At 42.4% G+C, this 16,813-nt stretch overlaps 1 protein-coding gene across 1 annotated transcript; it reads right to left on the bottom strand.

Annotated features, from left to right (window-relative positions):
* Window positions 1–3,134: 3,134 nt before the first annotated feature.
* On the bottom strand, window positions 3,135–14,939 carry dhx34 (DEAH (Asp-Glu-Ala-His) box polypeptide 34). The gene is made up of 16 exons (XM_037774248.1): window positions 13,939–14,939; window positions 12,415–12,726; window positions 11,763–12,017; window positions 11,564–11,666; window positions 10,679–10,896; window positions 10,402–10,576; window positions 9,584–9,777; window positions 9,398–9,499; window positions 9,025–9,288; window positions 8,361–8,534; window positions 8,120–8,225; window positions 7,406–7,512; window positions 5,370–5,636; window positions 4,953–5,144; window positions 4,347–4,491; window positions 3,135–3,423 (listed from the first exon to the last, which is right to left on the bottom strand). The coding sequence occupies exons 1-16, from the start codon at window positions 14,626–14,628 to the stop codon at window positions 3,281–3,283; spliced, it is 3,447 nt and encodes a 1,148-aa protein (XP_037630176.1). The 5' UTR covers window positions 14,629–14,939; the 3' UTR covers window positions 3,135–3,280.
* Window positions 14,940–16,813: the final 1,874 nt, after the last annotated feature.

The following is a 16,813-nucleotide window of genomic DNA, read 5'->3' as shown; positions in this document are numbered from 1 at the left end:
GGCGGTCGGTCTTTGTTTGGGCACAGTGGCAGATGTGTTTGCTGAATGTTGCTTTAAGTATGAAGTCTAAAAAGCTGCTATTTTAAGTCCTGTCCTAACCCTATTCAAACGTTCCCGCTGCCTCGTAGCAATCGACGAGGTGGTGTGGCCGAGTAGAAACAATCCTTCATGTTCTTATTCCACTCAAGGTGCTGAGGAGGCTAAATAGTGCGCGAGGAAGGTTTTTGTAAGCTTATAGCTGAGCTTAAAGATAAATTCACCCCTAGACATTTAAAAAAAAAAAATGCTTCTGGTGATGTACCTTGCATTTCTGGGTCTATTTTGCTGATTGGTGGTATATTATATTTTTTTAACTGGCCAAGGGTAGATTAAAAGTTATTTCCATCACAGCCCTAACAGATTTTGTTAACAGAATTTGTTTAATCTTATTCTTAAAGGAACAGTGTGTAACATTTCGGTTGATCTATAAGCAGAAATGGAATATAATATTCATAACTATGTTTTCATTTAACACCTGAAACTAAGAATCGTTGTGTTTTCGTTAGCTTTCAATGAGCCGTTTATATCTACATAGGGAGCGGGTCTTCTTCACGGAGTCCGCCACGTTGCTCCGCCATGTTTCTACAGTAGCCCAGAACGGACAAACCAAACACTGGCTGTACAGAGCCTTTTGCGTTTTTACGTTACCTGAAGGCCACCGTAGTTCTCCGTAGTTGTGAAACTGCGGTAACGTGAGCCGCAGAGTACAAAACTGTGGTTCCGCCAGCCGCCGTCTGGCTTCCGTTGCTCCTGAAGTAGTGTTATTATGGTAAGGACGGCCTCTGAGCGAGGCCAACGGCGTTACGGTGGTTTTGCACTCGGCGGCTCACGTTATCGCATTCTTGGAAAGGGAGGAGTGAGCGGAGGGGTACTCAGTTGGTTTCAATCTGCAACCACACCACTAGATGCCGCCAAATCCTACACACTGTACCTTTAATATGTCAACATATTCAACGAATTAAAGAGCCTTTTGTATGTACAGCCTCCCCACACCGGTGTTTAATAATCATGCCAAAAAATCATGCTATGAAGTTAATATATATAATAGAAGAGGTAGAGATACCACTCGTTACTCTACAGAAATTTGCCGCAGCCACTAGATTCACATTTTGTTTGTTGACCGAAAAAACTGAGGCTCTCATATCCTTACAGCTGTTGTCATTGGTCTCTTCGCCGACATGAAGAACCAACTACTGAATACAACAAGCTTACGCCTGCTTCTCTCAACCCGTTCTCACTCCCAACACGTCAAATACCGCCGACTGGGCAGCGCCCCTCGGCATCGGAAACTGACACACCAAGGCACCCGTTAGCAACAGTATGGCGGACGAACCGGGCTTTCAACTAACTCCAATGTAAACCCACCTGTGGCGTTATTCTACGGTCGGAGCAAGTGACGTAGTATTAATAGCGTGAGAGTCCGATCAGGACAGGCGGAGAGGGTGGTGGATGAGTCCAATAAGCAAGACCTTCAGCCAGGAGACCGCTGTTCGTGTCCTGTGTGAAACTAAAAGTAACGTTGACTTATTTTGTCACGTCGGTCTTTAGTCACATGACTCGTCTGTATCGCCAGTTCCGTGATTCACGTGAGTCACTAGTCAGTGAAGTTAACATCAACCACGACCGTTTCCTAACCCTAACTAAGTGGTTGTGTTGCCTAAACCTAACTTCCTGTGAAAACGGAAGTTTATTTTGAAAGGACGCTATGCATGTAACGAGCTGATACTGACACGCCGTCCCTGGTCCGTCCAAAAGTAACACAAGAGGGATACCCCCCGTGCGTCGGTCTCCAATGCCGAGGGGTGCCGACCACACTACTTAACGAGTTGGGAGTGAAAATGAGTTGCTGAGTTGTTGAAAGATTTCATAAAAAAATGTAAGAAATCCGTAAGCAAGGTAGACGTTGATTACGAAGGTTGTGCAACAAATAATCTCAAAATAACTCATGAAATGCACTGAGCATCTCAGAATGATGATATTCTAACAGCATAAGAGAATCCGTGGGGGTTATTTCTCTCTTTTGAATCCTTTAAAATGAAAGATGGGAATACATACAGTACGCTCTGTACAAGGACCTTGAATTATGGCAGAATGAACCTTTCAGAAGCTTCACCAGATTATTTACATTTTAGGTTTAGCCAAGAACTTCTTATCCAAAGTGACTTAAAGTGAGTGAACAGGCAGTAAGTAGGGTTCAGTCAGGACACACAGCTGCTGATGAACACGACCCTTGACCTCTTGGTTATGGGACGGTCGTCTTCACTACTAGGCCAGCCTTCCAACAATGTTGGTCCACTTAAAAAAAAAAAAAAGACATGCTGTCACAATGGCAGCAGACTCAGTCACTAGACTGCCATTCCTTGATCTTTAAATTAACCCTTTGTCCCCCACACACACACACTATCCCCACAAATCTGCAACGCATAGACCTGCACACAGACACACACGTTCACTCGATGGTGCAGATATACAGAACTAGTAAAGCCATTGCACACAGTTTGCTACTTCTGGTTCAGAAATGGTGTTAGAGTACAGTACTGACAGTCATGCGGTCACAATTGCAGGCCCCATTCTTACATCTTAATAAATGTGCCTTTTGATTTGAGTAATCAATAACTTATGATTTCTAAGTAACTCTGTGTTAAGTACTATTTTACTTTTTTGGGTTATTGATTTCTGCCAATGTGCATATTTTCAAATGTACGTATTTATTAGTTTCAAAGTAATTAATGAGATATTACCTGTTTATTTATTTATTGAGATATTTATTCTGATTCTTTATTTTTTTGAGACAGGTTTTTATCTTCCGTGCTGTCTTACTTCTGACTTTGTGCCAATGTGCTGCTTTGAGGTGTTACATATCGTGGGTTTGTATCATTATTAAACCCTCACTCTATATTTTAAATCAGTGTCTACTTCTCTCTCATGTGTGCGTGTCATTGACTCACTGTGCCTGTTGAAAAAAAATATGAAAGTGTTCTTTTGTTTCCAGCCTTTGAATATGTTGAAATTTTGGAACAGATTTTTACAAATGTGGATATCTTCTATTGGAACAGAACGGTGCAGAGAGCTACAGCAAATACACCCAGTGATCATTAGAGGGAAGTAATAGTGCTTTAATAAAGTTACTCAAGTACAAATGGGAAGAAGAACGGTGACACAAATGTGACAACAACTTCATTCTATAAACTCAAATCTGTCCGTTTGTGATTAGCTGTTGTCCTTTAGGTGCTGTGGTCAGTTACTTGGCAGAGTACATGTGGTGCCTTTTGTGTTTGAGGATCTCGGTGGAGGTGAGGGTCAGGTCTTCATTACAGACGTCACAGTGATAAACTCTGTTGAGGCTGGACGCTGAGGAGGAGCTCGCCTTTCCATCTTCTGGCCCTGAAAACACATACTTCCACAATTAGTCTCAAATTATTCATCTCTTAAAGCAGCAGTAGGCAGAATGTTTTTGGCGTCATTGGGCAAAAATTCCATAATAACCTTTCAGCATATTGTAATTCAAGTGTTCTGAGAGATAACTAGAATTCTGCATGTCCTCATTGCTCTGTTTTCAGGCTTTAGAAAATCTAGCCTGTGACGGGAGACTATGGCCAATCACAGGTCATTTCAGAGAGAGAGAGCGTTCCTATTGGCTGTTCATTCAACGAAAGGCAGCAGTCAATCACTCGCGAACTGCGACCAAACTAGGCTGCGCTGATCAAATATGAATTAATATTCTGTTACTGTAATGCCTATTTCTCGCCTCACATGTTTTCAGAAACATCTTGTAGTTTACTGTTTAGCTGTAAAATGAGAAAGTTTGCTCCGGCTTGTGGGCGGTGCTTGGTATTTCCTCAACTGATGGCGACATGGCGGCCGGGTCATAAACATTCTCATTTTACAGCTAAACAGTACACTACAAGATGTTTCTGAAAACATTTTATGTGAGAAATAGGCATTACAGTAACAGAATATTGATTCATATTTGATCAGTGCTGCCTAGTTTGACCGTTTGATCAGAGTTTGTGAGTGATTGACAGCTGTTCAGAGACGGCAAGGCTCCAGATCAGCTCTGATTGGTCTGTGAAATCTTGCAGATGTCATTAGGAGCACCGGAGGACACAGAGGCACATGATTTTTTTTCAGATTACCTGTCTCATGCACTTCTGTCCGGATATAGTGATTGTTTTATAAAACATAACTTTTTGAAATCATATTTGCTCCAATTTTACCTACTGCAGACTTTAAGTCAGCTGGTGCATGTGTTCAAGAAATACCCACAGATACCCTCAAAATAAATATCAACATAAGAAATTCCTGACCTTCCTCCGTCTGCTGCTGTTCTCCTGCCGGCCTGCAGGAGGCCTCGTGCTGCATGCGTTCCAGTGGAGTCAGAGGCATGTAGAGGTCACAGTTAGGACAGCTCCAGAAAGTACGTAAACACTCGCTGTAGAGATCCTTTGAGTTCTGCAAATCACAGAGTGGAAACACAAGGATAGATGACACTTAATACGATCTCTGTCAGGTGTGGTGATCAGTTCATGTTAAGTTAAAAGGCCAAAATGAAATATAATTTCATTTAAGGAAGAGATACCTAGCTAGCAACTACTTTGTTCCCTGTATTTAATCAGGAAAGGTATGTCGCCATGTGACCCTGTTTTACATTCATACACTAGCACATGGAGGCTGATCTGTTCAACCAGTATTCTAATATAATCCAGCTGCTCTGTTGGAGCAGTTGTTGAGGTAATGTAGAGCTCCAAGCTTGACCAAAGTTACGTCCAGGCTACCCCCTTTTCAACACCGACCTCTAACAATACACAATTTCCCACAAAATAAACATAATGGGAATTTGCCAGCAGTTGAAACATTTATTTTCCACCTTTTTAAAGAGAATGCTTGTCTAGATCGATTTCAAATGGACTCACAGCCAGACAGTTGTAGTTGAAGAAGCCGGAGACACGCAGGCCTCCTTTAATGGGGTCCGGCTTGGCCTCGACTCCTGGAAACAGCGGGTTCACATCTGGAGCTTTTGTGGGAGACAGCTCAGACTGAGACCGAGGGCCGACGTACAGGTTCTGGGTCTGGAAAGCTGTGAGTCGCCGTAGGCTGTAAGTGACCTGGGAGGGACGGTAAGAGGCACACAGAGAGTACAGAAAGAGTATATTAAATGAGACTGTAAAATGTGAATGAGCATCGGAGTCACTGAGAATGTCTGGAGAGTAGAAAGGAACAACAATACAGACACATACATAAACATAATTACTATGTGTATGACCTATCGTTCAGGCCTGTTTTTGGGGGCGCATCATACTGCAACCACTAGGTCAGTGCTGCATCAGTACCTCAGTGTAGAGCAGGAAGCGGACCAGGCTTTCGCTCAGCTTCTCCGTGACTTTGCGGGGCACCCCCTGAGCTTCCGATCCCTTCATAGTGCTCTGTCCCAGCTGGGTCAACAGGAGGCGCTCCCACTCGGCCCTGAGGGTCAGAGCTGTGGACAGCACCTTCAGGGCCTCCTCCGGCTCCCTCAGCTCCAGCTCCAGCCAGCCGTCCACCACCAGACGCGTACAGTCGGCGTTACTGTCCACAGAGTTTGCTACCAGCAGCAGAGCCTAGTGAGCACATGTAGATACACAGAGCATTAATACTACTACATGATGTGTGAATGGACCAGAGGAAGGCTATATGGATTAGATCATGATACGAGAAAGATACACCGATCAGCCATAACATTATGACCACCTGCCTAATATTGAGTAGGTCCCCCTTTTGCCGCCAAAACAGCCCTGACCCGTCGAGGCATGGACTCCACTAGACCTCTTAAGGTCTGCTGTGGTATCTGGCACCAAGCCGTCAGTAGCAGATCCTTTAAGTCCTGTAAGTTGCGAGGTGGGGCCTGGGACTTGTTTGTCCAGCACATCCCACAGATGCTCGATTCGATTGAGATCTGGAGAATTTGGAGGCCGAGTCAACACCTTGAACTCGTTGCCATCCACATGATGTAAAAGAAAACGTGATTCATCAGACCGGGCCACCTTCTTCCATTGCTCCGTGGTCCAGCTCTGATGCTCACGTGCCTATTGTAGGCGCTTTTGGAGGTGGACACGGGTCAGCATGGGCACCCTGACCGGTCTGCGGCTATGCAGGCCCGTACGCAACAAACTGAGATGCACTATGTGCTCTGACACCTTTCTATCGGAAGCAGCATTAACTTTTTCAGCAATTTGAGCCCCAGTAGCTCTTCTATTGGATCGGACAACACGGGCCAGCCTTCGCTCCCCACGTGCCTCGGGTCTGACCCTGTCGCCGGTTCACCGGCTTTCCTTACTTGGACCACTTTTGGTAGGTCCTGACCGCTGCAGACCGGGAACATCCCACAAGAGCTGCAGTTTTGGAGATGCTCTGACCCGGTCGTCTAGCCAGCACTATTTGGCCCTTGTCAAAGTCACTCACATCCTCCTCACGCTTGACCATTTTTTCTGCTTCTAACACAAAGTTCAAAGTTCAAAATGTTCACTTGTTGCCTGATATATCCCCCCACTGCCAGGTGCCATTGTAACGAGATAGTCAATGTTATTCACTTCACCTGTCAGTGGTCTTAATGTTATGGCTGATCGGTGTATGTTGCCCACAATAATGAGAGAATACTATACAGGTGGTTTTGTGACACTAAAATAATAAAAATCTGGTTGTCTAGGAATTGCTGGCGCCAGCCATGAACAGCAGCATTCCCAGTTTGCATCCAGATGATGACCTTTGTTGCAAGTCCTTTTCCCTCTCTCTCTCTGCTGTATAACAAACTGTTTATTTGCATTTTGTGTCTGTCTGTGTAATGTACCCGTAAACAGTTTTTCCTACAGGAATCATTCTTATACTATCTTTTTCTATTATCACAGAAATTTCTATATGTTAATCTGTGAGAAAGAACTCAAATAGCAACCCACACCAGGACAACAAAAAGTAAGTAAAGTAATCCATATGTGTCATTAAAACAGTGTTACTTGGTACAAATGAATCAACAATACTGCAATACTGGAAACAGCAAATTGATAATTCATCACACTGACTCTTTGTCCTACTCAGTAATCACATCCTAAAACTACAGCTTTACCATCACTATGTCAGGTTACTTCAACATAATACAGAACTGTATCAGGGTTAAAGGTATAACATGTAACAGTTGTCGGTTGCTGTTTGTAAACACATGGCATCGGAATGGTTCACGGTGATTACGTTCTGAAGCACAAATAAACACACAACTAACTAACTAGCCAAATTGCTGGAATTTTTTGCACATTATACCTTTAATCCAAGAGGATTTGTCAAAAAAACATTTAGCAATTAGTGGTGGGAACAGGGACATTCCACATCTGGTACTAACCTGCAGTGCTGGAACCCGCACGCAGTTGGACAAATACGGCTTGTTGGTCTCCAACAGAGTGACGAAGGCTAGCAGCTGGTGTCTGCTGCTGTCCCGTCTATCAGGCCCTGCAGGCAGGAAACAGAGACAAAGAGGGAGAGACAAATGAGACATGATGAGAGACATGCACAATAAGAAGAGAGAAAGAAAGAGACGTATGAGGACAAAACAAAAAGACTTCATCAGCGGATCAAGAGGCCAAGGAATAGACACATGGAGCGTTGGAGTGCATTAATACATCTGTTTAACTGTAAATAAATTAAACCACTGCTGAGAAAAATGGTGGCCGCTGTTCTTCAAGTGCAGAATGAGCAGGTAGAAATATCGTCTTTGCAACATGAAGAAAACTATTTTGGCCTGAATATTATCATTACAAACAACCGATGTTGTCTTTTTTAGATTTAAAAGTAACTTAGACACATTTTTGGTTAGTAGCTGATTAAATATTCAATAATTCAGGCAGTACTTAAAATTATTTAGAAATCAAGTGTGAATTGTTAGTGAGTTTAAATGTCTCGTAAAGGTGGATTTAATAAGTTACCATGGTTTATCTCCCGATGAAATGTAAAGGTGTGTTTTGTTTTGTTTTTGGCTTTCATAGCAGAGTTATTACTTTTAAATATACCTAAAAATCTACATGTAGTACTTTTTAAAGAAGTTGTTTCAGAGGTTTACCCATTTCTCTGGTGTCATCCTCAGGCACTTGTAACACCTCCGGGTCACTGGCAAACACACTGGTCGGGTGGATCACCACTCCCTGCTTATTCCTTGTGTGAAACACCTAAAAAAATGTAAAATCACAAAGTGGAATCACTAAAATCACTGTTGAAACAATTGGTTTACTGACACAGGGGGTTTCCCTTTCAGTGTATCATTGAAACCTATAAGCTGGGATGGGTGCAGCGGGAGGCCTGACCTGCTCGGAGTCCTTGCGGGTGGAGTTGTGTTCGTCGGGCAACGCCAGCTGAGGGTAGAGGCCTCGACAAAGCAGCAGCTTGAGCAGAGCCTGCTGGCGGGAGGACATGTCCTGACTGACGTTGGCCGCCTCCTGCAGCTCCGACACGTTGTGTCGCAACTTGAACTTCACCTCCTGTTGGAGGCCAAACAGCACCACACGGAGAGATCACTCAGATGTTAACTGTCTCAAACATAAACAAAGACACAGACATATCTACCTCTGTAAGGATGACTAGCTTTGTTACCAGGTGGTGGCTTTTTTCCATTACAAATGAGATAATATCCTGATAAAACTCCTTGTTGTCAATTCTACTAGTTTATTGATACCAGGAGGACCCACAAAACGTCCTGCTAGGTCTTTCTGCAAATTGCTGCAGTCAAACTGGTAAAATCTGACACAAATATAATTCACAAAGCAGTACTGGCCTCTATAAATTGAAATTTTTAAATTATAACTTTTAAAGATTGCAGGAATAAGAGGCAGATCAATTACACGTTTGATTTAATTCTGCTTAGAGAATCATAAATGTACCACAAAATAGCACAAAAAAATGAGTGGACAGGGTTTCAAGTTGAGTGTTAGGCATTGGTGTTGCTTGGTAGCAACCTTTTTTCAATGTTACCTGAATGTCCACGTCCTGTCCTGATCCCTCTTTATCCTTCTTTCCTCTGCCGGCCCCCTCCGCGTCTGATCCCGAGGAGAACTCTCCGTCCTGGCCCTCGTCCATCCTCAGGACTTTACGTCTGCTGCTCTCCTGCTTCTCGTGATCTCTCTTCAGCTGATGCAGCTTCCTCCTCTCGGTGAGCCTCTCTCTGCGCTGCACGCGGTCACCACCAGAGGGAGCGCTTCTCTCTGATTCCAGCAGGCCGTGGCTCTTCAGCAAGTCCTGTTAACCACAGAGGAAGCTCATGTTGTTAAATAGTGTTGTTCACACAACAAAAAAAACTTGTCAAATGTGTTATTTTTATGTGTGAACTACGGTGTCAGTAGCCTGCCTTGAACTGTCTGCGCAGGTTGACCATCTCATATAGACGCTGCTCCTCCAGGCCTCTCCTCCGGCACCACTTCCTCGAGCCACCGCCTCTCTCTCCCTTCACCTGATGAGCCCAAAGATGAACAGTTTTATGAACAATGAAGAGAATCTTATATTTAAATCAGTTCATATCGTTTCCATGACTGACCTCCACCCAGGCATTGAAGGTGTTTAGCAGGGTAAAGGGGTCTCCGTGGTTGCTGTGCAGGGGCTGGCGGGCAGTGGCGCAGTCTGGGTTGTGCTGTGAGCTGCGCAGGAAAGGTGACTGAACACTGAGGGCTGCCGCCACCGTCAACACGGGATCCAGCAGTTTAAACACAGAGCCCAGCACCAGCATCTTCCCTGAATGAACACAAACACATACTTACCTAAATCTAGCTGCTACTGGACATGTAGCACTTTTAAACTCCAGTATGTCATTGACAAATTAGTTGTGATAGTTCATATAATAATTTCAAGTGAAATTAGGCCTGAAATTATGCTACTTAAACTCTATTCAACCGTTTGCAATCATATTGTTCTGTTGTCAGCTTCAAGAAAAAACTGACAATATAAAAAAACCTGTCAAGTTAAACAGTTTACATCCATGTCCGTCCAAAATGTCATAACTTCATCATTTCATCCTGTTAGTCATTTGTGTAAAATTGTCATAATTAGCACATTAATTCTTGAGTTATGGCCAAAAGCGTGTTTTGTGAGGTCACAGTGACCTTGACCTTTGACCTCCAAATTTTAATCAGTTCATCCTGAAGTCCAAGTGGGTGTTTGTGCCTAATTTGAAGAAATTCCTTCAAGGTGTTCTCGAGATATCACGTTCACAACAATGGAGCGGACAGTGGTACGTACATACAGACGGACAGATGGACGGACAACCCGAAAACATAACACCTCCGACCACGGCTGTCGACTGCGTGGACGCATTAAAATAAACAAACTACAACATGAGTTTGGTGAAGAGCATCTTACCTATGACCACATCCACAGGCAGCTGCGCCAGCAAACTACCAATAGAGGTCAGTTCACCGCGACCGTCTAGCGCCCCCTGCTCCTTCAGATAAGTGACTGCAGTCTGGATACTAGCAGCTGGAGGTGGATCAATGAAGACAAAAGAAAGTGGATCTCCAAGACACATGCTCTTCATCTGCAGGAACAAAAATGTCATAAATAAAAGCTGGAATGTAACTTTGAAGAATTAAAAAAGAAGAATTGCCAGCCTGCTTTTCTACAGGATGGACGTTGTTACCTGAAGAATGAGGGAGTCCAGAGCCACTCTGTGGATTTCAGGGACGGGATAAGGTGCGAAGGCGTCGTAGTCAGACTCGGCGTACAGGCGGTAACACACTCCTGGACCCGTACGCCCGGCTCGACCTTTCCTCTGCTCGGAGCTGGCTCGGCTGATCCAGAACTCCTGCAGACGCTGCATCTTGGCCTTAGGATCGAAGCTCATCTCCTTTACCTTCCCTGTAAAAGAATGAATAACAAAACAATCATTTTATATGGTTGTCAGAGCCAGCCCTGACCAATTCGGTGCCCTAGGCAAGATTTTAGCAGGTGCCCCCCTGCCTTTTGTGTGCTCGCAAAGCACACACCCTGCCGGGTTCTTATACAGTGTTATTTTTGTGCAGACAGGATTGACATGTTTATAATACAGCTGCCATATTGACCTTGATTGTGAGACACAGCCTTTTTTTCAAGACTCCTTTTTAAAAAAAAATGTTGAAGATCAAATCTTGTTTTTATAATAAAAAAAAATTAAATCTGACCAGAATGCACCAGTAACAGTTACACAAAAAAACAAGGTAATCTGATATATATGTTGTAAATGAATTGTCTTGTTATAGACCAAATATTAATTAATTGCAGCCTACTGGTAGGCCTATTTCTAACATCATTTAACCATCTAAAAGTGAGAGACTCTGCCTGTCTCATTGATCATTATGATCTAAACATGAGAATCATCCTCCTCCTCAGTTCTTGGTTGACTTGGCCTACTTTTAACCCTCTGAAAATGATGGTGGATCATCTGACTGGCATTAACATTACTGTCTTTTGCGGGTTTCAGTTTTTAAGACAATTTTAAATTCTAAAAAGTGAATCCCCAGCAACGAGAGTCCTATTAGTGCCTTACCTGAGTCTACAACAAAGCGCACTCCATCTATTGTCACTGAGGTCTCAGCAATATTAGTAGAGATGATGCACTTCCTCACCCCAGGGGGAGAAATGTCAAACACCTGAAGAATAAAAATGACAGAGAATTAGAACCGTAACCAACATGTCAGATTTAAACATCGGATGTCCACTCTAATCCAAACGAAGCTGACTGTTACCTTATCCTGCTGGGCCAGCGAGAGGGTGCTGTGCAGCGGTAAGACGATCCAACGACGTGTGTGCGTGGCATAAACCTGACAGGCCTCCTGGACGGCGGAGATCTCCGCCACGCCGCTGAGGAAGAGGAGCAGGTCGCCGCGCTCCTCTGGAGGGTAGCGCTGATCGATGCCCTGCAGGATGCGCAGGTACGGTCTGGGATCCAGTTTCTCTGAACGTGAGGGCTGCTCCTCGGGTGGAATGGGCTGGTATATCACCTTAGTACAGGAAACAGAGAGAGAAAAACATTGGATGCAATTTAAAAGAAAATATCTAACAAATTCTCAAACCCTGAAAATGTTACTTTTGGAACATAATTTCCTAATTTAATGCTTCAAATTTGTATTGCAGGCAGCCATTTGAAATCTAGACCACCAAGAAGATTTTAAACTAACATAATGATACATTTTAACAAGCGTTTATATCACTGTGTCAATTACTCTCAATATTTCTGATAGTAATGGATACATTTTTTTTGGTCATTTGTGGATGCATCACAAATCAAATATAGATAAGTCTTGACACTTCCAGTGTCTTTGAGCGTCGCCTCAGAGAACTAATTTCTTCTAGTGAGATTCATGTTTCCATCTGTGAGGAGCGCTGTCCTCTGCTTACCTGGATAGGAAACAGCCTGCCTGGTACCTGCAGCACAGGAGCACTATTGAAATAGTCAGAGAACAGTTTGATGTTGATGGTGGCCGACATGAGAATGAGCCGCAAGTCCGGGTGGTCAGTCAGCAGAGAGCGCAGAACCCCGAGAAGGTAGTCACAGTGGAGGTGTCTCTCGTGGACCTCGTCCACGATCAGCACCTGATACTGCTCCAGCGTCTTGTCCTGCTGGATCTGTCGGAGCAGCAGCCCCTCAGTCAGGAACAGCAGTTTGGTGGCCGGGGTCCGGGTGGTCTCAAAGCGGATCTGGTACCCCACCTGCAAAACATGACACATTTTGTGAGCTTTTTCTAATATGTATTTTATACGTTTACAATCAAGTCAGGGCTGCAAACAAATTAAGAGAATATATTTGGCTACATCTACAAATAACTATGTTCTATTGATTCATATGAATGTTATCTATTAGATTTTATAGCTATAGCTCTCCGCACATTACTAGAGTCAAGGAGATATCTTCAAATTTCTTACTTGGTTGCTTATTTGCTTGCTCGAAAAGAACATATTCAATTTAGAATGAAATTAGTTAACATTTGTGATGCTATTAGTAGCAAATGTTTAGTATTTTCACTCACTGAAAACAATCAAAGCAAAGTTGCAACTCAACTAATTTTTGGACATTACTCAATAAAATGGCCCATTTTAGAATCATATATATTATATTATTGGATTATAATTAGTGATGCACTAATGTGTTCATCACTTTAACATTGCAGCTGGTAAAGGTGGAGCTCATTGTAACTCCTTCATATACTGCAGGGTAGCTTGTGATTTCCCCTTGGGCAATAAAGTATTATCTTAACCAATAATACATCTTATTTTGTTTGTTGATTGTATTTTGTAATATTGATCTGAATCTCCACAGTAATAATTAGTAACTAAATGTACAGGCAAATTACAATATTAAGTACAATATTTCCCACTGAGATGTAGTGGAATAGAAGTATAAAGTAGCAGAAAATGGAAGGAAGTACCTCAAAATAGTACTTAAGTACAGTCCTTGAGTACTTAGTTACTTTCCCCCACTATGGAAAAACTCCCTTATGTCCAGGTGCCTTTGACAGAGTACTTCTACTGTAGATGTCCCATGTGTTGGATGTTCAAAGACAAAGTCAATAAATTGTTTTTAAGATGTGCTTGATAAGTCTATGGTCTCGCTCAGTGGTTCACAAACCTTTGCTGCAGGACCCCTCTTTTATAGATAAAAATATTTTATGATTTGACATACTATACTAGGACTTTATGACTTTTTTTAAACATACTATACTAGGACTTTATGACTTTTTATGACTTAATTTCGACATACTATTTTATGACTCTTTTTTCGACATGCTATACTATGACTTTATGACTTTATGACTTTTGTATGACTTTTTTAAACATACTATACTATGACTTTATGAACTTTTCAGACTTACTAGCTGGTGCTCCACAGCTGTAAGAACCTGGACGTGATCGTGCATGACAAACCTTTGATCCGTACTGGTTGAGACTCTCAAAGCTGACCCTCTTGGCTAGAGATATACAGGCGATCCGTCTTGGCTGCGTGCAGGCTATGTGGTTGAATCCAGCTGAGAGGAGATACTGAGGGACCTGGGTGGACTTCCCACAGCCCGTGTCCCCCGCCACCACCACCACGGGGTGACGTTGCACCAGCTCCACGATCCGGTCCCGGTACTGGAAGATGGGCAGGGTCTTCTGCTCCCGGCGGAGCTTGGCCAGCTTTAAAAAACTCTGTCTCTGGCTGAAGTCCAGGAAATGCAGGAGAGCCAGGCGGCAGTCTGAGACCTCCTGTCTACCTGGACCTGAGGACCTCTGTCTGCCTCTGTGCTGGGACTTCCCCAGCTTCTCCTCCACATCCCCGGTGCACACTGACACATTGATCCGGTAGCGAGCATCGTACTCTTTAGGAAGACCGAGGTCTACCTTTCCAGTCTTTCTCCCGTCCTCTCTGTCCTCTTTTGTCCCCGAGCCAGCAGACATGTCCTTCTTTGTCTTAAACCTCTGGAAGCGGTCAAAGAAGGACCAGAAGTCTCTGTGCTCCGGGCTGCCGGCCTGGATGTAGTCATGACGACGGAAGAAGACCTCGTCCAGCTGGGCTCGGCACTGAGGACTGTCCCAGTCCCAGGTCCGGCTGTCTGTCCTCCGGTCTGTCTCCATAGCTACTGTAAGACTCACCTCCAGCAGCACCACCGCGTTTACTCACCACTCAGACATTAAAGAGACTCTGCAGACGCGTATCAGTCTGACGAACAGAACTAACTGACTAACGTTAACTATAACGCATCTATCTGTCTGTGAGACGTGTTGAGTCCAACATGTCTCTGTCTCAGTCCTTAACGTTGTTTTAAACTGCTTAATCTGAGATTATTGGACAATAATATGTTCCGACTGTAAGAATATAAAAGCTGATAAATACAGCTCCACCTGCTGCGAAAACTAGAGGGAACAATAATACGGTGGGACCGTTTCCGCTCCGCTCTTTAATATCTTCCGGAAAAAGGTCGGACTCGTTTGTTTTTTATTGTTCCGGGGTGAAAAAAAATCAAATAATAAAGGAAAGGAGTGGAGATATGGCAGAAAAGATGGGAGGAGGAACCAGAAGGAGGGGGATATTTCAGAATACAAAAGTTGGTCATAACAAAGAAATATAAAGAAAGGAACAGAAGGGAAGAAATCATCATAACAAGACTCAGACTGGATCACACTGGTCTTAATAGCACTTTGGCTTTAATGGGGAAAAGGAAGAGTGACAAGTGTGGGGGAATGTGGTGTTAAAGAAAATGTGCAGCAGCATATCCTAATTCATTGTAAAAAAGTATGAGGCTGAAAGACAAAGACTACAGGACCAAGTCAGAGAGGAGGGACAGGACTGGGATTTGATGTGATGGGGATACTGGGGACAGAGGGTGAGGGAGTTGAAGGCACCGGGAAGGCAACTATTAATGTTCACTATTAATGTTCTATTAATGTTCTATTAATGTTCACTATTAATGTTCACTATTAATGTTCTATTAATGTTATTATTAATGTTCTATTAATGTTCACTATTAATGTTCTTATTATTAATGTTCACTATTAATGTTCTATTAATGTTATTATTAATGTTCTATTAATGTTCACTATTAATGTTCTTATTATTAATGTTCACTATTAATGTTCTATTAATGTTCACTATTAATGTTCTTATTATTAATGTTCACTATTAATGTTCTATTAATGTTCTATTAATGTTCTTATTATTAATGTTCACTATTAATGTTCTTATTATTAATGTTCACTATTAATGTTCTATTAATGTTCTTATTATTAATGTTCACTATTAATGTTCAATATTAATGTTCACTATTAATGTTCACTATTAATGTTCTTATTATTAATGTTCACTATTAATGTTCTTACTATTAATGTTCACTATTAATGTTCACTATTAATGTTCTTATTATTAATGTTCACTATTAATGTTCACTATTAATGTTCACTATTAATGTTCTTAAAGGGACTATTTGTAGCTTTCAGAAATGCATGTGAACAGCGACACCTGTGGCCGTTAATTCAACGAAAGTCAGCGTTGGGTTCGCGCTCGCTCGCTTTACATAGACACAGGATTGGTGGGTAGAATTTAAGAGTAGCAGTAATGTTCAAAATGACATGATGTTACACACTCTTGTACAGTAGGTGGCGGTATGCACCATAAAGTTGGTTGCGATCCGCCAGAAACTGAGAAAAGAAGAAGAAGAAGAAGAAATTAAAATAATGGAGAAAATAGAGACACGAATGGAACGCAAAATAAAAAAACACCACAAAATATAATTTGCATCTGGCAATGAGCTTTTCCTTCAGACATCCCATCATTTCTCTCTATGTAATGTAATGTCCATCACAGACACAGACAGTATCAATCTCCCTCCAGTCTCTCTACACAATTAGTTCTGAAAAACATCCTGGACACTGAAATAATGTGTAATGGAAATATTGCAAGGTGAACAAATCAATTAAAATATGAATTCAGTTTAAATTAGGTGCAATGCAATACAAATATGATGGTCGTAAAGTAAATGAATCCAAAAATCGTAGATGAAATGCATGTCAGAGCATGAAAACAGTTATATTAGAAATATTTTATTTAAAAGCATCTGCTATAAAACACACATTTACACAGATTTGACACAGATTAAACTGGATGGATTACGATTATTGTGCTGAATGGAATAGAGGCCATATCATTATATTAAACATGAAAGATTAAACTCAAACAAAACCTACTTGTTTAAGCTGATATGTTTTATGCGCTGATAGAAAAGCAGTTAACATCTGTTAAAATTAAATACCATCCATGGTGAGT

The sequence above is a fragment of the Sebastes umbrosus genome, chromosome 7 (genome assembly GCF_015220745.1).
Source record: "Sebastes umbrosus isolate fSebUmb1 chromosome 7, fSebUmb1.pri, whole genome shotgun sequence".
Taxonomy (NCBI): domain Eukaryota; kingdom Metazoa; phylum Chordata; class Actinopteri; order Perciformes; family Sebastidae; genus Sebastes; species Sebastes umbrosus.
The sequence above is the reverse complement of the archived record's forward strand: the minus strand, read 5'-3'. Positions and strand labels throughout refer to the sequence as shown.